The sequence below is a fragment of the Protopterus annectens genome, chromosome 3.part0 (assembly GCF_019279795.1).
Source record: "Protopterus annectens isolate FY-2018-M chromosome 3.part0, PAN1.0, whole genome shotgun sequence".
In the NCBI taxonomy this organism is placed as follows: domain Eukaryota; kingdom Metazoa; phylum Chordata; order Ceratodontiformes; family Protopteridae; genus Protopterus; species Protopterus annectens.
In genome coordinates this window covers 1,993,691,918-1,993,717,569 of record NC_056731.1, presented here as the reverse complement: position 1 = coordinate 1,993,717,569, position 25,652 = coordinate 1,993,691,918, and the positions used below count along the sequence as shown (strand labels likewise).

The 25,652-nt window shown below is 40.2% G+C and overlaps 1 protein-coding gene across 1 annotated transcript in view; it reads left to right on the top strand.

The window, feature by feature from the left end:
* Window positions 1-25,652, top strand: part of LOC122797239 (growth hormone-releasing hormone receptor-like) — a 549,995-nt gene that overhangs the window by 244,440 nt on the left and 279,903 nt on the right. The window contains exon 5 of the mRNA XM_044066087.1: window positions 7,827-7,959. Coding sequence (XP_043922022.1) covers window positions 7,827-7,959 — 133 coding nt within the window. The remainder of the gene's footprint in view (window positions 1-7,826; window positions 7,960-25,652) is intronic.

Genomic DNA, 25,652 nt, shown 5'->3' with positions numbered 1-25,652 from the left:
TGTCCCTTGCACTGGTTGCATGCATTAGAATCTAATACCACAAAAAGTGATTGTTTCTAACAGTTGATAATTGTCTTGATTTCCATTTGTTCTAAGTAAGCAGCATCTAGCCTCTACACCCCTGGGAGGGTATTACTTACACAGCAACACACACCCTGGAGGACATTATTGGACTTAGAGAATGGGCTATCTATAAACTTGTTTTGGTTTACTTATTTTTTATTGCTATTTTATTTTATTTTTTTGTTATAAAATAGTTCCTCTGTCTAATGGTTTAAACTTGCTGTAGTATATGTAAATAGTGTTAGAGGAAGTATTATACATCTAAAATGTAAGATTTTTAAAGAATGTCCAGATTTTTACCTCTTTTTTTTTTTGGTCTGCTACTCATAAAAGGTGTGGTTTGCTGGCAAATCATTGGGGATGGAAGTCACAAATACAAGCTAAAACAAATCCTTTTAGTCTAGCAACTTTCTAATTTTATACCAGCAATGTTTAAAATCTGTTCCTATTTTTGAGCTTTTGTCCACCTTTATTTTATGCTTTACCCACATTTCTTGAGCTAAGAGAAGGTATGCGTACCTCTTACTTTTAACTGCTGCTGCCACTGCTTGATCAATCTAGGTCTCACACACACACACACACACACACACACACACACACACACACACACACACACACACACACACACACACACAATTTTCTTTCTTTTTTAATGTTTCTTTTAATTTTATACTTACAAAAATGCTGCTTAGCGAGTGTAAGATAAGAGTTGAATTGATCTGAGTCTCACTTTCGTGCATACGTGCACTCAGATGCACAGACACACGCACACGTTTCTTTTTTAATTTTATGTGTGTTTGAATTTTACGCTAAACAGCAAAAGTGTTGCTTAGCGAGCATAAAATAATGGTAGCTGTTAGCTTCCTTACCGTCTGAACTCCACAGCAGCTTAATATGCTGCGGTGAAGTGGCAGACTCATTTTCAGCAGGCATTACCTGCACATTAAAACCTTGCTGTAGTCGGGTCTAATGCACAGTTTGTTCATTCTCTCCTTATTGAAAATTCCATTCTTGTATCTGTATGTGTCCCAGTGGAGCCTGGGTCAAGGTAGAGCAGTTAAACAAATAAATAAAATATACAGATGTTTACTGTTTAAATAAACATCGGAGCTATTGATTATTTATAAGGGCTTATGTAACATGCACTTTGACTACAGCAGTATATAACCTCCATGCACTATTTCAGGTTGCAGAGTAAGTGACTTTGTACATTTCATACTAATATTATCTAGCTATCTCAGTTATAATTTGTGTTTCAAGCAGCAGTAAAGCAGTTGAAAAGGGCACATGGACAAGCTGGTATATTTCTACTCCTTCTGTACATTGACCAATCTACTCATTAGGTATATTAGTACATGCACAAGAGCTGGGTCCTGGTGAAACCTAATGGGATAAACAAGTCTGGAATGCAGATCATTGCTTATACTGAGAATTTATGGGCATCATTAGAACTGCTGTGGTGAGGCTAGCCACTTGACAGTGTAAATATATGGCTCTAGATGATTTAGTTGTATTGACTAATGTCACTAGATGGGCATGCGTATTTGCCAGTGATAAATGGGTTAAGGACATGGCCTACTCTGACTTATGACAGGGACTTATACTAATGTGAATCCGCAATGTAGGAAAACATGGAGCACAGGCTGCACACTGTGTCAGGGCTATTCACTTGACGGTGTAAAAATTGGCTCTAAATGATTCAATTGTGTTAGCTAATGTTGCCAAAAATGGGCACAGATATTTGCCAGTGAGGAGTCAGCTTACTGTGACCTAAGCCCAGCAAACCTTGAGCAATAAGCTACTGGATGGCTGGTGTCCAATTGCCAGGCTCTGGTATTTGTTATAGCTCTGTTGATTGAAATCTGGATGTAAAAGCAATTAAACTGCCAAGCATGAAGATTTGCTACACTTGGTGCAGGTTCACTGACAGGATGGAGATTGGAAGTAGATGACATGATGATAAGGAGGAGGCTGGACATCCTGTGTTTTCAGGAGATGACATAGAAAGGCAGTGCAGCAAAACCACTTGGCTTGGCATCCAAAGTCTACTACTCAAGGGAGGACAAACTAGAAATCATGTGGGAAATGTGGTGAGGCAGAGGCTTCAGAAGTGGATGTCAGAATTCGTAACAGACTCATGGATGTCAGAATTCGTAACAGACTCATGGCAATTAGACTCCTGTGTATGGATAGGGCAGTATTCATAATCTCAGCCTATGCCCCACAATAAGGTTGTGATAGTGAGGAAAAGAGTGCATTCAGACAGCATTTACAGGACCTAGTAGATAAAGCAGGATAACATGAACTGGTGTTGATAATGGATGACTTGAATGCACATATTGGTAGAGACAAAACAGGATATGAGGACTGCCTGGGCCCACATGTTGGAGCAACAGGAACAAAAAAGAAGAGGTCATTGTAGATTTAGGTATGGCAAATGGCTTGATAGTAGTCAACACGTAGTTCAGAAAGGGAAACAGTCAGAAGATCACATACAAAAGTGGCTAAGATGCAACTCAGGTAGACCTTCTGCTAGTAGGGAAAGGGCACTGGGGTAGAATCAGCAAAGTCATCCCCAGTGAAACGGTTGGCCCACAGCATTACCCACTGGCTGCCCCAACAGCTGCAAGCAGTGGTCAAAGAAGGCTCTAAGGTCAACAGAAAGCAGACCGAAGTCCTGAAAGCTGACTGGAGAGAAAGCACTGCAGTTCAAGGAATTACTGAGGGGTCTAGCATCTCAAGAAGTAGAAGAGGAAATAGGTGGAATTGAAGAAGAATATCAGCACCGCAAAGCAACTTGTGTGAGGACTACACAACAGACATGTGGCTGAGCCAGGTATGGACATAAGGTATACAAGGAAAGGTGGTGGTAGAATGAAAAAATCCAAGAAGTCATCAAAAGAAAGAAGAAATGCAGGAAAATGTGGGAGAAAAGACAGACCAGTCTATGAAGGGATACTGGTTGGCTATCACAGAGGCTAAGAAAGGAGTTGCAATAGCAAAGAAAAAGGCATCAGAGACACTCTACCAGCTTCTGGAAAGTGAGTTAGTAGTTGGCACAAAGAAACTATATCAGGTTGCAAGGCAAAAATAAAAAGATAAAGAAGATAGTCAGACATCGTTCATAAGGAATGCCAGCAATAAACTGCTCAACAGTCCACAGGACATCAAAGGGAGATGGAAGGAGGACTTCCATCAGCTTCTAAATGAAGAAAACATCACAGAAGCTGTACTGCCCCAGAAACAACCAACGATGATAGAGGAAGAGGAGCCTACCATAGAACAAGTAAGAACAGACACGAAGGACAATGAAGTCAGAGAAAGCAGCAAACTCAGATGAGGTCACAACAGGTATGATAAAGATGCTGGGTGAGATAGGGGAGAAATGGCTCATGAGGGTAGTCATAACAATATGGAAAGAAAGGCGTATCCCAGATAACTGGGAATAAGCATGTTAGTACCAGTATTCAAAAACAAACAGGGCATTCACAAATGTGGGCAGTACAGAGGTATGAAACTCCTGTCACATTGCATGAAAGTTTAGGAGAGGGTGACTGATAAATGATTATCCAGAGTAGTTGAAAGTACAATGGGAGATGAGCAGTTCAGATTCAGATCAGGATGTAGAACAACTGCCCTTATGTTTGCAGTGAGACAGATAGATGAGTAGAAGGTAGAGATGAGGAAAAGGTCCAAATGGACATTTCTAGATTAAATGAAAACATATGACAAGGTCCCAAGAAAACTGATTTGGGCAGTCCAGCAGTGGTTCAAAATCCCGGAAACATTAGTAGAATTAGTGCAGGCTATGTACAATGATCCAATGACTCAAGTATGTGCAGTGTTCAGCCCCACAGAGGGGGTTCCCAGTGGGAGTGGGTGTGCATCAGGGTTCAGACGTGAGCTCATTGCTGTTCATACTGGTGATGGGCTACATTAGCAAACAGGTCAGAGGGAACAGGTTAACAAAATTGTTGTATGCAGATAGTGTGGCATTGTAGGCAGACTGCCAGCAAGAACTTCAGCAAAGGCTAGGTGAACTGAATGCAAACGTGAAGGCACATGGGATGAAACTGAGTACAGATACGACAGTTGTAATGGCAGCAAATGGGGGAAATGAGAAGAATCTGAGAACTGAGATAGAAGGGAAGATAGGGAACAGGTTAACAGCTTCAATTATCTGGGTGGGATGTTTGAGGAGAAGAAAAGTCTGAATGAGGAGGTCAAATCTAGAATCAGAAGGGCTGCAGCCAACTTGCACAGAGTGTCAGGTGTAGTATATTACAGAAGAATACCAAACAAGCTGAAAAGTAATGTGTATAAAACAGTGGTGTGACCAGTATTACTGTATGGAACAGAAACCCAGGCAGTAAAGGCAGAGCAGTTGAAGAAGTTAGAGGTGCTAGAAATGAAGTGCATGAGATGGGTTGTGGGATGTGGGACAGATGAAGAAATGAGGATATACGAGCAAAAGGCAAAGTAGTCCCAGTTGCAGAAAAGGTCAAAGAGAATAGATTGCGGTGGCTCAGGCACATGTGCACAAAAACAGAAGACAACCTGGTGAAGAAGATTTGGGACAGACATGAAGAAGGCAAGAGGAAACAAAGGTGTCCAGCAAAGAGATGGATGGATTGTGTGAAAGAAGACCTGAGACAGTCAGGTATGAGTGTCAAAGAAAGCAGAAAAGTGGCATTGAGTAGAAAAGTGATGGACCTAGTGGACATGACCCCCTGACCCCATGTAGAAAATGGGGAAAAGGGATGATGATTACAACTGTATATGAGTAGGGTAGCTCTGCTAAATGAAAGCACGAATCTCATACTTTTCAAGAATGCTTTTTATTTATAAGCAAAGACATCTTCTGTTTTATTTTATGATCACTATGCTATCATTAAGCTATGGTTGTGAAGGGAGTCTGGGAGAAAAGAATGAGCAGTACATGTGCCCACATGTTAATGAGTGTTAGACTATGAAACAAACCATTTTGTCTATAATGGCAGGGAGATGAAGAACCGGAAACTAGCCATGTGAAATTATAAAGTGAGGCACATTGAATGAGCTTTAATTTCTGTGGGGCAATCCACTTTCAGTCTGAAGCCTGACAGCAGCATAAACTTCATTTAAAAGACTAACTGTAAGAAAGATAACAAAAGAGCAGTTAGGGGTGTAAATCCAGCTGTGGGGTCAGTCAGTTTAAGAAACTGATAACATATCTGGTGGCTTCACACATATTAATGAATCTGAGGAAAGACACAAGTAAGTGTAGCTTAACTGCTGCAAATTAGTGCCATGTAGACCCTTTGTGTTCAATAGAATAAAACAGAATAAAACAATCTCCAGTTTTGTCAGCAGATTTTTATTCCCCAGAGCCTGGTAAATGTTTTTTTAATAAAGAGGGTAAGTGGTGCAAAATGCATGAGGTCAATTTCACAAGCCGAAAGTACTTAGCTGAATCTTGGACTGATACGTACTCACCTATGTCCATTATGCTATTAAGACTGCTAAAGTTAATGTGAGCAGTTGTTAGACATCTGCTGATTCCTATAATACCCCCCCCCCAAAATCTGCATGGAAAGGGAACAACCAAGCACTTGCACACCTGCTCTCACAACAAGATACATAGACAAAGCTCAGACATATAAGAGACAAGGTGCTTGTGGGAGAGTGAAAAAGGTGCTATCTGTGAGTCATATTTTCAAGGATAAGATACGGTATTGAACTTGTCAAAAAAGCCATTAGTAAAGTGAATTTGTGTAAACAAGGAGATGTACTAAACAGTAACTGTATGGTGAACAACTTGTGGGGTGTGTGAGGGGAAAGTAGTTATAATGTAAAAGAAGAGAAAAACTGAGAAGCTGAGAGATAATGGAGAAGCCAAATGTCTTAATCAAATATAAATGTCAAACAAGAGGCCCGAATTACAATATTACTACATTCACTGAGGGAAAGTCCGGAAAGAAAAAGATGTGAATGAAAAAAAAAAACAGAAGTATATGGGTCTTCCCTAAATATAATGAGCGTTTTACTGTTAATATATAAAATTATGATCAAAGATCTCAAAGAGAAATTTGCAGAAAATTAATGTTTTGTGCAGGTAGAAGCATAGACTTGCACCATATACATTGTGCTACCTAATTTAATCACCCCTGAGATCACCATAATTCGAAGAAAGGACAATATTTGGCTTTTGTACAAAACATTAATCGGTTTTCTGTTTTCTCCAGTATATTCTAAAAAAAATTGAGTATGAAACAGACTGAAATGTTCTTGACTGCTATTAATTATATGCTCGCCTGAAGTCACCATTAATCAAAAAAAATGGCAGTAACTGGCTTTTGCACAAAAAAGTGTTTATTTTTTTTACTTTTCATCAGTGAATTCTGAGAAAAGCTTTACATTTAAAGCAGTGTATGGCTGTGTCTGATTTTAATATGTATATTTTGCTAAAAGCCACAACTCTCAAACCATGTGGAGACCTAAGCAGATGAATTTGAAGCATACAGACCGCTTACTTTTAATAAATTTGAAAAATAAGAGGTACCTGGAACAGTGTTCCTCCTCCGTGCGAGGGTCCCAGTGGATAGCTGAGATTTTTTAATAGATTAGTAGTTCCCATTTCTAAGTACGCCAAGTGACATTTCTCCATTACAAGTAATGCATCCCTCTCAGAGAAGACTTGGAGGCAGTCCAAGCAGGTGGTCATGGTAACAGATAGTGGACAGAGAGTACTCGGACAGAAGAACTCAAGTACATCTACTGAAGATTTTTATTTTGCAACTAATTATGGATCACTTTAGCAAAGGATGGCTTAACCAATTTGGTTAGGCATTGAACAAAACCAAAATTAAGAAATATAACAGCTTAGAAGAATAACAAATGAGATTAGTCTATGCATATAAACACATTTTATGTTAAGATTTATAAACACCCTTATTAAATTTGAGACTGTAAACTGGTTGTGCAATCTCATCAGTACTTTTGGTACATTGTTAGATACAGATATTTGTGTTTACAGGGTCTAGCATTCTTACCCCCTAAAATAAAACAAATAAATATGCACTATAATAACAAAAGAGGTTAAATATTGTTTATGAAAAATTATGACTGTGACTTGTTGCACAATGCTTTCGACTAAAATAAGGATTAATCTGGAAATGACAGTGGGATATGAGTTGTCTTTTTATGTGAATATATTCTTCTTTTGTGTTTGCTTACTTGCTTCATTCTTTCTTTCACTCTCTCTCTTTCATCCCTCTTTAGAAGTAATTAGCTGGCAGCACTAATACACGTGCACTCCTGTGTATAACATATTTAGCTTCATGTAGAAAGGATAACTTTAGCCTGTTGCATGGTGAATGACAATGACAACATCAAATGTTGATGCAAACTACTTTGGATGCAATCAGTTGATGTTATTTGAATTTGTAATGATACGTAATATAATGATATATAATTATTTTTGATTTGAGTCATGATTTGTTCTGGCAAATGACACATAAATGATGTTCCCTACTAATCTGTGTTGCTCATAAAGCTTGATATCGCATAAACAATCTATTGCATGAAACACTTCAATGATAAATCCAGGCAGAACTCTAAAATTATCTGATTATTTTTAATGCACATAATATCACGGTGCAATGCATCAATAAAATATGAAGACTGTCAACATGGAAAAAAAACACTGTTTTTATGGCCTGTACACTGAAACTATGTACTAAAATAATATATCATCATACTGTGTTATACCTTCTTTTCTGCAGAAGACTTCGTTGTGCAAGAAATTATATCCACATTCAGCTATTTGTCACTTTCATCTTAAAAGCAATTAGTATCTTCATTAAAGATGGCATCCTGTTTCCGGAGAAGGTACTGGATCCATGCATGCCCCCAACAGTGAGTAATTCATCTAGATTTATTGTAAATTTTAAAAAGACAAATGCAATTATGATTTGTATTCCGCAGCTTCAAAAGACATTCTTATTAACCCTACATATGCTGTCAGGTTTTTCTTTACTAAAAGTATTGTTGTAGAACACTTTTCAGCAAATCAAGTGTGTATGTTATTTTGGCAGAGTTTTTACTCTAGACATTTAAGTAAAATGATCCTTCAAGATCCTGGCTTGTTCGTTCATTCATTTTCTAATGCCCACTTTATCTTATTCAGGGTCACAGTGGCCACAGTCTATGTGGACAATAGTCAATTGCAGGACATGTTCACCCAGGGACAGACATATGCCAATGTATACTCAATTTGGACAGTAGCCCTTTCATCTGTCATCATATTTTTTGGGATATGGTAAGAAAGGTGGCACCGTGATAGAACCTTGATGCAGAAATGACAAGCATTGGTTAGAAAAAGTACACTTTCTGGTTTCTTTTAGAATAAATCTAACCTTGTTCTTAATGAAGACAGAACATCTTTTGAAAAAAAAAAACATCGTTCTAGATATTGATTAGTGTATACCTTTCAGTATTGCCCTCATGTACCAGTGAAGTTTCACAATGGAAATTGCATTCTTTACAACACATTTTCAGAGCTGATCTATATGCCAAATTCTTGTTTTTTATTTTTTTTTCCAATGACCGTGTTTCAGTTTGAGTAAAATATTTCATGATATCCTGCTTTTTGAATCATCACCGTTCATTATGATCATTAATCCCCCTTTTTTCCCATTTTCTACATGGGGTTGGGGTGTTATGTCAACTGTCACAATCTCTCTCCATTCAATGCCACTCTCATATTTTCTTCAGCACTCATGCCTGACTGCCGAGAGGTCTTCACTCACACAATCCATCCACCTCTTTGCTGGATCCCTCATTCCCTCTTACTGTCTTCCTTTCTGTCCCAAATCTCCACTAGATTGCCTTCTGATTTTCAACACATGCCTGAACCACCATAATCTGTTCTCTTTGACCTTGTCTACAGTTGATGCTGCTCTGGCTTCTGTTCTGACATCCTCATTATTTTGTCTGTCCCACATTGTGCATCCTGCTACCCATTTCAGGCACTTCATCTCCATGACATCTAGCTTCCTCAACTACTCTGCCTTTATGGCCCAGGTTTCTGTATGATACAGTAGCACTGTTGTAGCACTGTTTTGTACACCTTACTTTTCAGATTTTTTGGCATTCTTCTGTCATACACTACCCCTGACACTCTGTGCCAGTTGGCTGCAGCCCCCCTGATTCTAGCTTTCACTACCTCATTCAGACGTCCCTTCTCCTGACCCAAAACCTCTCAGATACTTGAAGCTGTTAACCTTTTCCACTACTTTCCCTTCTGTCTCATTTCTCAAATTCTTCTTATTTCCCCCATTTGCTGAAATTATAGCTGTTTTTTCTCTGCTCAGTTTCAACCCACATGCCTTCAGGATTGTATTCTACTCTTCTATCCTTTGCTGAAGTTCTTCCTCAGAGTCTGCCTGTAATGTCACATTGTCTGCATTCAGCAACTTTGTTGATCTGTCCCCGCCATCCTGTTAGCTAATGTAGTCCATCACCATTATGAACAGCAGTGGCTCAGAGAGTCACATTGTCTGCATTCAGCAACTTTGTTGATCTGTCCCCGCCATCCTGTTAGCTAATGTAGTCCATCACCATTACGAACAGCAGTGGCTCAGAGAAGAAACCTGATGCACACCCATTCTCACTGAGAACCCTTCTGTGAGTACAAACACTGTTTGTACTTCAGTTATTGGGTTTTTATACATAGCTTGCACCAATTCTACCAATGCTTCTGGGAATGTGAACCATTGCAGGAATGCCCAAATCAGCTTTCATGGGATCCTAACATATGCTTTATCTAAGTTTAGGAATGCCCAGTTGGACTCTCTCCTCATCACAAGCTTATTCTCAACCATCTGCCTTACTGCAAACATTGGATCAGTTGTGCTGCATCCTGATCTGATTCCATAAAGCTCGTCTCTCATCTTACTTTCAGCTGCTCTGCATATTTGCTTATCAGTCACCCTCTGCAGAACTTTTCATGCAGTGTGACAAGAGTTTGATACCTCTGTACTGCCCACAGTTGTTGATGTTCCCTTTGTTGCTGTACACTGGAACAAGCATAGTTATTCTGCAGGCTTATAGGTGTATGCCTTTCTCTCCGTACTGCTATCAGTACCCCTTGGAGCCATTTCTTCCTTACCTCTCACACAACATCTTGATCATGTCTGCTATGACCTCATCTGAGCCTGCTACCTTCCCTGACTTCATTTTCCTTAGTGCTGTTCTTACTTCTCCTAGGGTGGTCTCCTGAGCCATTTCTTCCTTACCTCTCACACAACATCTTGATCATGTCTGCTATGACCTCATCTGAGCCTGCTACCTTCCCTGACTTCATTTTCCTTAGTGCTGTTCTTACTTCTCCTAGGGTGGTCTCCTGAGCCATTTCTTCCTTACCTCTCACACAACATCTTGATCATGTCTGCTATGACCTCATCTGAGCCTGCTACCTTCCCTGACTTCATTTTCCTTAGTGCTGTTCTTACTTCTCCTAGGGTGGTCTCCTGAGCCATTTCTTCCTTACCTCTCACACAACATCTTGATCATGTCTGCTATGACCTCATCTGAGCCTGCTACCTTCCCTGACTTCATTTTCCTTAGTGCTGTTCTTACTTCTTCTAGGGTGGGCTCCTCCTCTTCGTTCACCATAGGCTGCGTCTGGGGAAGTACAGCTTCTAAGGGGTTTCTTCATTCAGAAGCTGTTGGAAGTACTCCTTCCATCTGCCTTTTATGTTCTGTGGGCTGGTGAACAGGCTGTTACTGCCATCTCGCATGAAGGATATATGACTATCTTTTTTATCTGTTAGTCTTTCCCTTGCAACCTGTATAGCTTCTTTGCGCCATTTACTGAGTCACTTTCCAGAAGGTGGTACACTGCCTGTGATGCCTTTTTCTTTGCTATTTCGACTGCTGTCTTAAACTGTTTGTTAGACAGCCAGTATTCCTTTCTAGCTTGGTCTGTCTTTCCTACCCCCCACACTTTCCTGCACTACTTCTTTCTTTTGATGACTTCATGGACTTCTGCATTCCACCATCAGCTTTCCTTATGTAACTTATTTCTGTACCTGGTGTGGCTGCATATCTGTTCTATAGTCCTCACACACCTTGTTTTGAGGCTCTGCCATTCTTCTTCAACCCCAGTTATTTTCTCTTCTTCCTGAGGTGCTAGCGTCCTGACTGAGTAATTTCTTGAACTCCTGTGCTGATTCTACCTTTTATTTACTGGAAGTCTACCCGGGTTGCACGTTGGCCACTTTTGTATGTGATTTTATTTTACATTTGTTTACTGGGAAAATCCAACTGGACACAGGTCCTTTTTCAGTGAAGACCTGGGGAGAAAAGCTCCAAGAGTAACAAATACATACAATAGAGAAACAAATACAGCCAAGTGAGAAGCAAATACATACAAGGTAGTGGTATCAGACTCAATAAGTAGAGCAATAGTAATTTACATAACAAATTGTTGTTTACATTTAATGGATGTAACCAAATGATTATGCACAGTTAAAGTGAAACTACCATTAGTGGTGGATCATGCTAGTAGAGTAAGAGTAATTATAACAAAGTGAAAAGGAAGAATAGGTTATCCAGGGGAGTTGCAGGTGCAGCGCCAGCTGTTAGTAAGGTGCATTTTGTCTTTCTTGCTTAATCATGTGATGGCTACTATCAAGCAATTTGGCAAACAGAAGTCCAGAATGGCCTGTCTTTCTTTGTTCTTGTTGTGCCACCATGTGAACCCAGGCAATCTTCATATCATGTACTGTCTGTCCTTCCTCACTATCACAGCCTGGCTGTGGGGCATATGCTGAAATTATGAAGAGTGTCCTGTCCTTACATTGGAGTCTGACTGCTATAAGTCTATCACTAATTCTGATGCCATCCTTCACTGTCTTCTGAAGCCTCTCCCTCACTACAATTCCCACCCCATTTTTAGTCTGTCCTTCTCCTGGGTAGTGGACTCAGGATCCCAAGCTAGTGATTTTGCTGCACTGCCCTTCCATCTTGTTCACTGGATACATAAGATGTCCAGCCTCCTTCTTACCATCATATATCCACTTCTAAGCCCCGTGTCAGAGTGTAGCAGTTTTTAATTGGCAGGTTGATTGGTTTTAAAAACTACAATTGACATCCAAGGTTAGAATATTGGTCCAGGGTTGCTGGGCTTTATGGTAGGCACACACTGGTTAACAGGGGCCTATACATATCTCCCACCATTAGCATGGGTCCTTGCTGTAGGTCAGATTAGGCTGGGTTCTCAACCTACTTATCACTGGCGACTACCCATTTTGGTGACATTAGTCATGTCAGCATGAATGAATCACCTAGAGCCAGTTTTTACACCATCAAGTGGCTAGCCCTGACAGTCTCTCATCTGTGTTCTCCTATCTTGAGAATACTGTGCACCACAGTTAATGCCCAATGTGGTTGGTATATACAACATCTAGAGTCTGTGATGTTGCCCACAATTGCATTATTGGTTGAGCTTTGAGGTGGAAATACTCGACATGCTTTTGGGAGGTGAGACGGACCCCTCAGAGACATAGGGAGAACATGCAACCTCTACACTGGCAATTGGATAGAGGTCAGGATTGAACCTCATACCTTGTGCATGGAAGGCAAAGCGCTTAACCATTATACCAACTGAGCCTCTATTTATGTTTTTGAATGGTATAATATAAATCAGTGACACATCAAAAATAGCTCTTTTACTGAAAGTGTTGTATATGCATGGCTTCTGTTGTGAGTCTTGCTATGTCAGTATGCAGTAAAAGACCAAACCATGGATGAAATGTTTGCTAAAAGTACATGGAACACTACTTTGTTGGGCAGTGGTTATGGAAAACACTGTACCTCACAGACATGTGGTCCAGCATAGCAAGTGACATGGCTATATGAATATACAAAGCTATCAGTTTGTTAGTAACCTCACTGAGATTTTTCTCACCTGTATGGTCTGGCATTATTTTACAGGAAGGCTGGTTATAAACAGATAGGTAGATAGATACATACATAGATAGATGGATGGATAGATAGAGTTATTGAAAATTGGACAGCTAGGCATACTAATAGGTAGAATGACACCAAGACAGTATAGTACGTACATAAACATATAGAGAGGCAGAAATAGATGTTAGACAGACTGACAGATAGCAACATGAGTAGATGGTTATTTTTTGTTTGTAAGAGGGTCTGTCTTCAATCTTAACCCCTGCACCTATTTTTTTAAGACTGAGAGTTGAGAGAATGGCATAATGGTTACTATCTTTGCCTTCCATGCAAAAAGTGCAAGTTTTAATCCTGACCTCCGGCCAATGCCTGAGTGGAGTTTGCATATTCTCCCTGTGTGTCTGTGGGGTTCATTCCGCTTCCCAAAAAAACACTGTGTTTTTCTACCTCAAACACAAACAAAGAAGTTATGGGCAACAGCACATTCCCTAGATGGTACATGTTATAGCCTAATCATTTTGGGCATCAACTGTGGGGCACAGTATCCCCTAGACAGGAGAACATGGATCACAGACTCTGACATGTCAGGGCCAGCCACTTAACAGTGTAAAAATTGGCTGTAGTCGATTGTGTCATGTTGACTAATGTTGCCAAAAATGGGCATGGGTTTTTACCAGTAATAAGTAGGTTAAGGATGTGGCCTACTCTGACTTATCCCAAGGTTTCATGTTAATGGTGGGAAAGGTATATGTGACCTTATTGGCCGGTGTGTGCACACCATAAAGCCCAATATCCCTACTGGACATCTGGTGTCAAGTTGCCTAGCTTTAGTTAATTGGGATAGCTCAGCTAATCAAAAGCTGGATGTAAAGCCAGTCAACCTGCCAAACATTAATTAAGGGTTTCTACACTCAAAATAGGTCCACTGACAGGATCCAGCTTGGAAGTGGATGACATGATTGTAAAATGGAGGCTGGTCATCCTCTGTATCCAAGATCCAAGATGGAAGGCCAGTGCAACAAAGCCACTTTGCTTGGGATCCAGAGTCTTCTTCTTCGGGGTGCGGACTAGAAATATTGTTGGAAATGAGGGGAGGGGCAGATGTCAGCAGACAGTGAGGGATTTCTTCAGAGTTACTGACAGACTCATGGCAGGTGGACTCCAGTGTAAGTGCAATATTCATAATATCAGCACAAGCCGCACAGCAGGGTGGTGATAACAAATAAAGGAGTACATTCATACAGGAGATACAGGACTTACTAGATAAACCAGGATAACATGGAATGGTCTTGATAATGAGGGACCTGAATGCAAAACAGGATAAAGATATAGCTTCATAGGTTCATTGGTAAGTACTAAGCAATCGGTCTGCAGACCATTTCAGGCCTAGCCAAAAAACATATTCAAAACTTCCTTCTAGCATAAAAGAGGACAAGGCAGGATGGACTGGCAGAGAATCTTAGGCTGCCTACTCAATTATCTAGGTTTACCTTGAAGGTGGCACAAGTGCTACTCTACTTGACATGTAGTAGAAGTTTGTTCTAGAGGTGAAGGATGCATTGGGATATGAATCTAACATGCCGACATGTCTTATTTAAATGCTGATGAAGATTTAGTTCTTTTAACTGAGTATTTGATGCACCATTAATTCTGTGAAGGAATAAGAGATCTAATAGGGTTGGATCTTTCGTGGCACGGAAGCTAGAAATAGATTTCCATGGAGGAGTCTGTAAGAGACAGAATAGGGAAACAGCTGCCATTCTCTCCTGATAACTAAGATTGTTGAGGCCACTGATCTTTTAAAGTTATGAGTCTTTGAGGTCTCTCAAGTTGTTTGATATGTTTAGATAAATACATGCCAAAAGGTGCATTGTATTCAATAATGGGTCTAATAAGATATGAGTAAAGGGAAATTAAGACTTACAATGGTCAAATGATAAGGAATTATCAACAAGATACCCAGAATCCTTACAGCAGTGTCTGATTGGAGAGGTGCATCTCCTGTATGGTAACAGAAACTGTTTTGTTTATCAAAATGAACTATACTACATTTTTTAATTTAATTTGAGACCATTGTCTTTGCTTCAATTGTTAACATTGTCTAAGCCCTGTAGGAGCAATTGTGAGTCAATTGGAGGTCGAATAACAACACCCAATTTATAGTCATCTACAAACTTAGTTAACCATAGACCAGAAGTGCTGGCCTGAAGGTCTGAGAAATGTATGCCAAACAGGAGAGGACCCCAAACTGAGTCATGTGCTACACTACTGGTAACTGTTTTGCTTTCAGAAGTGGTAACTGCTACTGCAACCACATGGATTCTGTCGGGTCCACAAGAGTGAGGCAATAGAAATAAAGAAGGCGAGGCCAAAATTATTTAAGAATGTGTCTTTTCTTTTAAGAAAAACACCCAGGCAGTGTATACATTATATTTTCAATTTAAATTTAACAATAACTTTCTTTATTTCTTATTGTGTCATATTATGTTGTGAATACTTACTGAAGAATTAACTGGAAGTAGACTGGAAAACACTTTGGACAATCTGCAATAATTATTACCTTTTAATGATCTCCTTTGCAGGCAACATATGAATGTGCAAAATTAATTTTAAGTGTACTGTAAATTGGATATATATTATTTATTAATAACTGGAATACATGGATGTTTTAATGCTTAAGTAGCACATCTTAAACAGTTTTTTTGGTAGTATAGACATGTTAAACCTTTAGCGGGGGATATCTGTAATCATACCTCTCAACTGTATAGATTTTTGCAGAATGTCCAGATTTTTGCCTCATATTCTTGGTCTGTTTTTCATAAAACTGTGGTTTTCTGACAAATCATTGGCACGTGATTAATAATCAAATTCAGAAAATAAAGACAGACATTTGAGTTTCAGACTTCATACCCTTCAGAAAATTCATGCTAACGTAAACTCTATTATTCTGTCAACTTTCTAAGTTTGTAAGGGCAATATTTAAAAATTGTCCCTGTTTTTGGCATTTGTCCCCCATTATTTATGGCTTTGTCCAGATTTCTTGCACTAAGAGGTTGAAAGGTATGTCTGTAATTAACTGCTATTTAACTTTTCAATGCTTCCTTATATTGGAAGGTGCATGCTTTGGTACCTTCTGATGTTCTAACATTCTCTGAGCATGACATTATACATCCCTATTTATTGGCATCATTTTGAAAATATAAGTATAAAGAATTACACTTTTGTCATGAAAACTGTGAAAGCTAACCTCTGAACTTAAAATATTGTGGGCAGAATTCACTAACATTCACTTCCTCATGTTAAGTGAATTTGTGCACTGTGCTGCCATGCGCAGGATGGGTGCAATTCAGAAAACACTGATTCATGACATGGTCATCCAAAAAAAATATATATATGACCAGTTATGTTACATGCTAGTGACTGTATAAGGATGTAATGGCTATGATAATCAGGTGAAAAATGGCAAAAGCGATTCAGAAACATTTAAACATTGTGCATCAATGCTGTGCCTGCATTAATTTCTACACGACCAGATGCTCATGTTCAGGTAGCGTGAGTTTCTGAATAATGTAAGGTGTTATCACACCTGTTGTAAACCTGCATCTGCAGGAGACTCTTACTGCACCCACTGCAGCCGATGATGTGTGACGTCACCCATGGAGGAGACAGGCCTTACATCCCACTTAATATTTCATGCCCTTCATGAAACCAACATAATGGTCCAGTTAGTGTGTGGACATGGACATCGTGCAGGAAATCATGGACATATGTCAGCCACATCTGCAGGCCCATGTGAGTCATGAAGTACCAATCCCAGTGGCTACCAATATATCTGTGGCTTTATGTATATTAACTACAGGGACCTTTCAGCAAGCTAATGGGGATGTAGTGCAGGTATTTCAGGCATCACCCTTGAGAATACTCTATCAGTTTATTGATGCAATGCTTCAGCATGTAGGGCAGTATATGTTGTTTTCTTGTACCTCAGAGGAGAGAACAAACACCATGCAGGACTTCTATACTATAGCCCAATTCCATGTGGTACCAGGGTCCACAGAATACACCCAACTTGAAATAAGGGCCTCACCTAGTGAACTAGGAAGAAAGTACATTAATCACAAAGCATAATTCTCTATCAAATGTCAGGTGCAGGGTATTATATTCAATGTGTGTGCAGGCCACCCAAACAGTTTTCATGACTCCCAGGTGTGGCACACATGACAACTATTAATGGTTTGTGAGGGATGACTTCTGACAGGGCTTTCTTGTGGGTGATGCTTAATATGCCCTGGAACCTTGGATAATGACACCAATTAGAAATCCTTAGTAACGAAAGTGAACACTATTATAACCATAACCTAGCAAAAATCAGAAACATCATGGCTGCTGAAGTCACTGTTCCATTGTCTGGATATATCATTTGGTGCCCTTCAGTATGATTCCACTACATGTGTGCAAAAATACTCACCATGATTGCTTTGTTACACAGTATTCTAGTTTGAAGGCAGTTACGGTTGGATGGCCTAAGGCATGGAGAACAGTTATGAGCACCACAGACAGCAGCAGGAGGAGCTGGCAGCAGAAGATGACCATGCTAGATAGAGGCAGGCAATGCTGTGGCACAACCAAATAGGTAGTGGATTGCACACAGCCTTATAATATAACTATACAAGATCTAGACAGATAGAATACAGTAAAACTGATGCATACAAAAACCTCCAGACTGTGCTTACCCATGCATAGGCTGACCACTGTGTGCAAAAGACATAAGCAATCTAAGTAGTAATGTAGAAAAGGCAGGACATGCTTATTATCATTTGCACAGATGAGGAAGGGCTTACATAACTATACAAGAGCTAAACAGACATATAACATAAAAACAGTGCATACAAAAAAGCAGACTGCACTTATCACACCTAGACTGGCCATGCTGTATATCAGACATAGGCAACCCAAGTAACAATGTACAAAGGACAGGGCACAGTTATCATCATTTGCACAGTTGGAGAAGAGAGTACAGGATTACATTCCTTTCACAGGGAATTGTGTGAGTGGAAACACAGTGGTGCATAAATATAAAAAGTGCTTGTCAGAAATGGTATGGGGGGGCTTAATGATTGAAAGGGCTGGGATCACTGGAAGTGAGGGGCTTAATGATTGAAAGGGCTGGGTTCAGTGGAAGTGAGGGGTTAATGATTGGAAGGACCAGGGTTAGTGGAAGTGAGGAGCTTAATGATTGTAAGTGCTGGGATCAGTGTGAAAGTGAGGGGCTTAATGATGGAAAAGGCAGGTATCAGTGGAAGAGAGGGGCTTAATGATTGGAAGGGACAGAATAAGTGGAAGTCAGGGGGTTAATGACTGGAAGGGGCAGGATCCATGGGAGTGTAATATGGGAGCTGTGGTGGTTTGTGTGTATCTGCAGGGATATAGTCTCAACACATAGTGAAGCACTGCTTTGTCGCCTACTGGACAGCAACAGGGCATGCTGGATTGGGGTTTAGTTTCCCGTGCACACCCCCACTCATGAGAGATAGCTCTTGCAGCAGTTTTACTGGCTGGCACATGACCTTAACTAAATGTCAGTGAGATACCTGACTGTGACTGATGTATGCTGGAGGATGATCACAACCATGAGGATGGTTTCTCCTGGGTATAGACACATCCACAACTGATGTTGCAGTGGATGTGCTAGCATTGTTGGAGCAGTATCTTCATCATCCATGACCATGCTGACTACCGTCGGAGATGTTACAGATGATTGGCATGGGGATGGCCCCTTGCCCCTGTCAGAAGACCCATTGTATACACTGCAAATTCCAATGTGTGAGTCATTCTGTTCAATAAATCGCACATTCCACTCCCTTGCACACTCATATGTCAACATGCACAACCTGGATCACTCTTTCAACCTCTGGTGAGGTTCTGGTGGAACTCACCTTTGCCTCCATGATGGCCTTGCATATATGTTGGGTAGCATCTACTGACTCATCAACCTCATGGAAAGGGCAGTGATCATACATCTGAAGAGCACTGGCACCACCCCTCCCCATGTGGAGTCTCCCATCTGCGATTGCTGGGGACAGTTTCATGTATATCTCTACTGGGGGGCACATACACTTCCCTGATCCACAGTGTTGTCATAAACCACGTCCACTCTCAGATGGCAGTGTGTCCTGGGTATATGTAGACATATAGACTGTGTTGATAGTCTGAGGAGGGCTGGGGATGCCACACTCCATGTGTCCACAAACACAAATCAAGTCTCTGCATCCTCTGACTGTGTCAGCTCATTCCCCACCACCATCATCAGAGGCAAAAGATCCTATAGCATCAGACAGGGGTAGTTCCACAATGCTGGTACCAGTTAAACCTGTGTATACATCAAAAGAAAACATCATGACCCAGCGCCAAAAGGGCACATGCTGCTGACATCAGTAGAACAACTATAAACATATGACATTGGAGTCTAACCATGCTTCTACCTTCTGCAAATGGATGCTGCACCGGATGCTAGATGTATCTACAGTATATAACACAAGTGAGATAGGTATTTTATACAGTGTAATGTGACTAACAGGCAAACATTGGGCCTGATAGCGATAATAAGACTACATGCATGGAGCATCATCAGTGGAAATTATTTGGTGTCTATCCATCCCTGTTCTGACATCCAGCACTACACTGTGGAACTCTGTGGAGTTGGTACTGCTGTTAAGTGGGTCCAGGAGCTTCTCCATCTCTGTAAAGGGGTGGCTCTGAAGGCACTGCCTGCCACCCGCTATTCCCCCACCATGGCCTGTGCTATGTGGGTGGCAGCGCAGATCATATTGGTCACTTGGTGGCAGATGATGTCATAATTTTGATCCTGTATACTCATGGAATTTACATCAATAACAACTTCATGCCAGGCATGGTTATGAACAGGCCTTTTGGTAATGGTGGAAACAAAGAGATGTCTATAACAGAGATGGAGGGTCTGTACTGCCATTTCATTTTCTGCCTTGGTAAACTTTGGCTTGGAGATGGATATAGATTTCTGTACTGGTTTCTTCTGCATATCTCTGATGGTATGGAAAATGCACCAAAATTAACAGCTTTGGCTTCACACGTGTTACAAATCCAAACAGACCTACTATAATAATAGTCCAACTACTAAAAATTAGTGGGGCCTGACACTGCAATACATATATCTACAAAACAATCTTGTACTTGCATGCCAGCCATAAATTGTGTTCTAAGCACAATCCCCCTTTTCCCTCCACCACAAAAATACCACCACTTGACTACAAGTTAACAAGCATGCAACTTAACAAGAGCAATGATCATTTGTTACAACCTTGACAGAAGTTTCTTAAATTGTAATTACTTATGTATAAATTACACAACATTACAATGCTGAGTGACACATTTTTAACATAGATACATCCCACAGTAATGTGACTGCAGCCTACTACAGTCAGTACACTTGCAATATACCCCATCACAGAGCTTTGGACAATGCATGTAGATATACGGAGCAAAAACTGAATCCCATTTCTAAGTCTTACAGTCCATAACACACATAAACCTATTTACTTGTACACAGATGCATAGCTGGCTCTACCAGTGGCCTGTGCCGTTACCAGAAACCACCCCCTCAGCTCTTCAAGTGAAGAGCAAACAAGCACTTCACTGCTGTATTATTAAGCCGATCTCTAAATTTTAGACATTGGCTTATTAGAGTTTGATCCACTCCCCCCCATTAGTTCTTCCATTTAAGAACAAAAAAAAAGAACACTGTTTTTTCTCCTGGCACACCAACCAGTTGGCCAGAAGCATGACACCCCCCTTTCCTGCCCCAGTCATTCAGGACCCATTTCTGTACTTGCCCCCAGTCCTCTTTCTGCGCTGAACATCTGTATAAAAAATAGCTTTTAAACTATAGCACACTGCTTGCTACAAATGAAGCAAATGGTTGCTATAGTTTATTACCTGTTTGTGTGGAGCACTACAAGCTCATGTATTAATTTAAAAAAACAAACAAAAAAGTCTTCTTTTAAACTGTAAAAAACTGTTTGATACAAATGTTAAATATAGCAAACAGTTGCTACAGTTTATAACCTGCTTTGCACAGAGCACTATGGTGTTCATTTCTTAGTTAAAAAAAAAAAAACACTTTTTCTATTAAACTGTAGCAAACAGTTGCTAATGCATGAAATCCAAGCAGGTGAAAGACACAAATGGCATAAAACCAAACAATTTATTTAGTAAAAAACATGCAAACGCTTTTGCATAGTATTCCTGTGCTTCATCAGATGCGAAGGCGCTTACATGTTTTTTTACTAAATAAATTATATGGTTTTATGCTGTGCATGTCCTTTGCCTGCTTGGATTTCTTGCATTTTATTTTTGGAGCCTGGTCTGGACTTCATCAGGTGCAGTGTTTTGTTGTTGCCTGTGGTTACTTTTAAACAGTTGCTAATAGTTAGACCACACAAATGGAGCACTGTAGCATTCAAGTTTCACTGCAAATGTAATGCTGGCTTTTTTAAAAGTTGCTATTGTACTTAAGAAAGATCAGTGATTGCTCCTTCCAAGTCTTTGTAGCTATATACCTATACTTCTGCTTGGACATATAAACAGCTCTAAAAAGAACAGTATATCTTATTGAAGGAGATAGTCATATTATATAACAAGAGGGACTTTCAGTTGGATAACATTATACACAAGAATTTCCATCTTCTGTAGTATGATAATGCATTGTTGCTCCTTTCATGCTTTTATTGTACACATTATCCCTTCTGGACACAATTGGTATGCTAATTAGGGCTCAAATCATTGTTTCTAAATGTCTCAGTTTGATAAGTAAATTTGTAAATATTGTGTTGAGTTATGCCACTGTGTTATTATGTTATTGTATTATGTTATGATGTTGTGCACATGCCTAAGCAAGTGTGGTGAGCTTTACCCATGCACAGCAAGTCCAGATGACAGGGACTGGGAAATTGTCATGTTCATACCCCCCAAGTGTACCTCATTATGAGTAATGTTCCTTAGTTTAAGTTTTAAAGAGCCACATTCCTCATATTTTCACTTGAAAGTGTCTGACACAAATCCAAGTCTTAGCATTTTTTTAAATGACATCCATAATAAATTACACTGAATAATATGAATTCATCAAAATAACATGTTATAACTGTACTTTGACACATTAACCTTGCTATAATCTTAAAAATTAAAATTTTTGGTAAGCTGTTAGTAACCCATATGTTGCCCATTTGTTTAAAATTATGGGTGGTGGTGTATGAGTGTACAGAAGGAAGGTCGACACCAATGGTCATGCTATCTTTAAACATGTGATGACGGAGTCACTGTTTAGGTTTTAGTAACAAATACAGGGCTGGAGGACTACCATGTTTTCACCTTAATGTGCTTTTGAAACCATAGTGATACAGTACCTACATTTTATTATTTTGTCAACCATCCTGCAAATGAGGTGCCTGTCAGTGCCAGGTGGTGCACAAAGGCTGAAACACCCGAGAAGTAATTTCTGTGACAGTTCACTGGCATTTTTCCTGAACTATTTGAGAGTGTGACAAGTAGGACTGGAGAAGGTGAGGGTAGTGCACCTTTTAGAGCAAAGAAATGGTGAGGAAGAGTACACAAGTTTTCTGGACATCTTCCAGAAGCAGCCAAAGTGGAACCTCCTGCAGGAGGGCTCTAATGGGTCTCACTATAAGGCTGATGACTAGAATAATTTGGCCAAAGCTGTCACACATGCTACTGGCATCTCACAAATGGGAGAACAGTGCCATTATCACTATAGGGAAGCCTGACCACCTTCACCTATAGAAGACTGAATTTAGGGCAAAGTCACTACCTTCTTATGGTAACTGTAACAGTTTATCTGACCATACAGCCTGCCAATGCATGGCACCATACAAATTTCTATTCTGCTTTCCTTTTATCTCCAATTCCTGAACAATTTTAAAGAAACAGGGAAATGTATTGGGATAGACTACAGCACCTAAGAGAGTGCCAGGATAACTACAGCTTCTATTACAAAACATGTGTGGGTTTACATACCGACAAGTACCAATTTAAAAAGTACAGTCGTTTAAGTTGAACGTACCATAACAGAAGATGTTTGAATGATTACTACTGCAGCAGCCTTAGCTACATGGGTTAAAGTCCTGCAAGGAAATAACAGCTGGACAGGTTCCAAAACTTAAGGGCACCTTCTACATGCCCAAACTGTCAAGCAGCTTGAGCTGAGCTGAATAACAGACAAGTTTGGGTGTGAAGTCCTTCAGAGCTTTTCTGCCAGCAGAGAGAGAGAGTGAGAGAGAGGCTGAGCCATGAAAGGACAATGGTAGGAATAATACTAAATGTCTACATCCTAGCATAAAAACACACCAAAAAAACAAAGGGGTGGATGGAGAGTGGCTACTGCTGCAATGATCATTTGAACATCTACTGTTATGGTAAGTTCAGCTTATACTGCTGTACAATGTTCTTCATATTGATCACTGCTGCAGAAGCCTTAGCTATATGAGTATATTACAATAGTTAACTATATTTGGGAGGAGAAAGGGCAAGAATCCAGGAGCCCCTGGATAATTGTCTTAGCAAAGGTTGATCTAGACCTAGAGAAAGAATCGAGTTTATAGTGCTTTGTCAAAGTATGCAGAGAGTACCAAGTAGTGGTTTCTAGAATAATTTTAAAATCCAACCCTTTCCAAAAAGTCATAGATGAATTCAAGGCCCTGGTAGAGGGGGCCTTAATAGATTTGTCTTGGTGAATATAACAAAAGGTAATAGCCTTAGACAACCATTTGGAAATATTCTGCTTTTACACAGGTTGTCCCTTTTTCTTACCTTCACAAGAAATGAACAATTGATTGAAAGATCTGTCAAGATAGTACTGGAGTTGCCTGTGGACATCCAGAGTAAGGAGTATCCTTTCACACTCATTTTTAAGTTCAGAAAGAAAACAGTGAGATGGATAATTTGGCTTAAAGTTAACTGTGATTCCACTTTAGGCATAAAAGAAAGATTAGTTCTCAAGAAACCCTGTCCCTGTGGAAAATGAGGTAGGGTTGACTCACCATAGAAGCTTGCAACTCAGATACCCTTCCTGCAGTAATCAGAGCAATCAGTAAAACTGTTTTCCATGTTAATCACCTTGAGACAGCCAGATTAGCTGGTTCAACTGGAGCAAGTGTTAGCTTCTCTAACACAAAAGTAAGATCCCTAGAAGAGGCAAGCAGTTTACTTAGAAACCTCTTATGCAAACTCTTCAAAACATTTTGACATGAAACTGCATTGAAAGAGGTGGATCCATGAGCAGACATGCTGAAATGGCCAATAAACAAACCCTTACAGAGGTGTAAGAAAAGCCTTAGGATAGTAACTCACACAAATATTGCAAAATCAGAGAACAACTAGCCCTGAATGGGTGCTGGTTATTTTGTTGACACCAAGTAGAAAACCGTTTCCATTTGCTAATATATGATTTTCTAGTAACATGCATTCTTGCCTCCATTAGTACCTGCTACATATCCTCAGAAAACAGGTGACTAAAAGCAATTAAGTCCTTATCATCCAGGCATGATTCATTTCAGGGTGCATCAAATCCCCCTGTTCTTGTGTGTGTGGATCCATTCTGTGAGGAAGCTTGTGGTAGCTGTATCTGGCCATTTCCAAAAGAAGGAAGAAACTTGGCTTCCTGGGTCAGATAGAAGTTGCCATAGTTGGCTTCCTGGGTCAGATAGAAGTCGCCATAGTTGGCTTCCTGGGTCAGATAGAAGTTGCCATAGTTGGCTTCCTGGGTCAGATAGAAGTCGCCAAAGTTGGCTTCCTGGGTCAGATAGAAGTCGCCAAAGTTGGCTTCCTGGGTCATATAGAAGTCGCCATAGTTGACTTCCTGGGTCAAATAGAAGTCACCATAGTTGACTTCCTGGATCAGATAGAAGTTGCCATAGTGATCTTCAGGTATTCCTTCTGAATCCTTAGAAGTACTCTTGATATTAGTGGAAAGGGTGGAAAAACATACAGGAACACTCTTGTCCAAAGAAGAGGAAAGGTATCTGTCTTCCAGACCTTCTTGCATGGAGTCCTGGAACAGAATGTTGATTGTTCAGAGAAGAGGCAAAAAGGTCTACTTGAGGAACTCCCACAGAGGGGTCAATTCTTGGAAGGACCCTGCTGTAGTTTCCATTCATGAAGGTCTGCCCTAGTCATGCTCAACTTGCCTGCCACACAGTTTTGCTATGACAGAATGTAGGATGCCTGTAGAGTGAGATTGTGTTGTGAAGCTATATCCCAAGCTAAGTGGCTAGTCTGCAAAGGGGGTACAACCTAGTTCCCCCTTGCTTACTGGTGTACCACATCACTGTGGTATTGTCTGTAACCACTTGAAGAGGTCTCAGGGACCAGAGATGGTTCAAGGAGTTGAGTGCCTTGATCACAGTAAACATCTCTTTGATATTTATGTGCTTGCATGTCTTTCATGTCCCAAACTTCTTGCACCTTTATCCCCCCTGAAACTGCTCCCCAAAATCTGAAGCATCTGTTGTGACTGACTGCTTTGAAACAGGGAGGTCGAATGGGAGATCTGTATTTAAGGATATTTGTTTGTCTTCTGACAAGCCCCA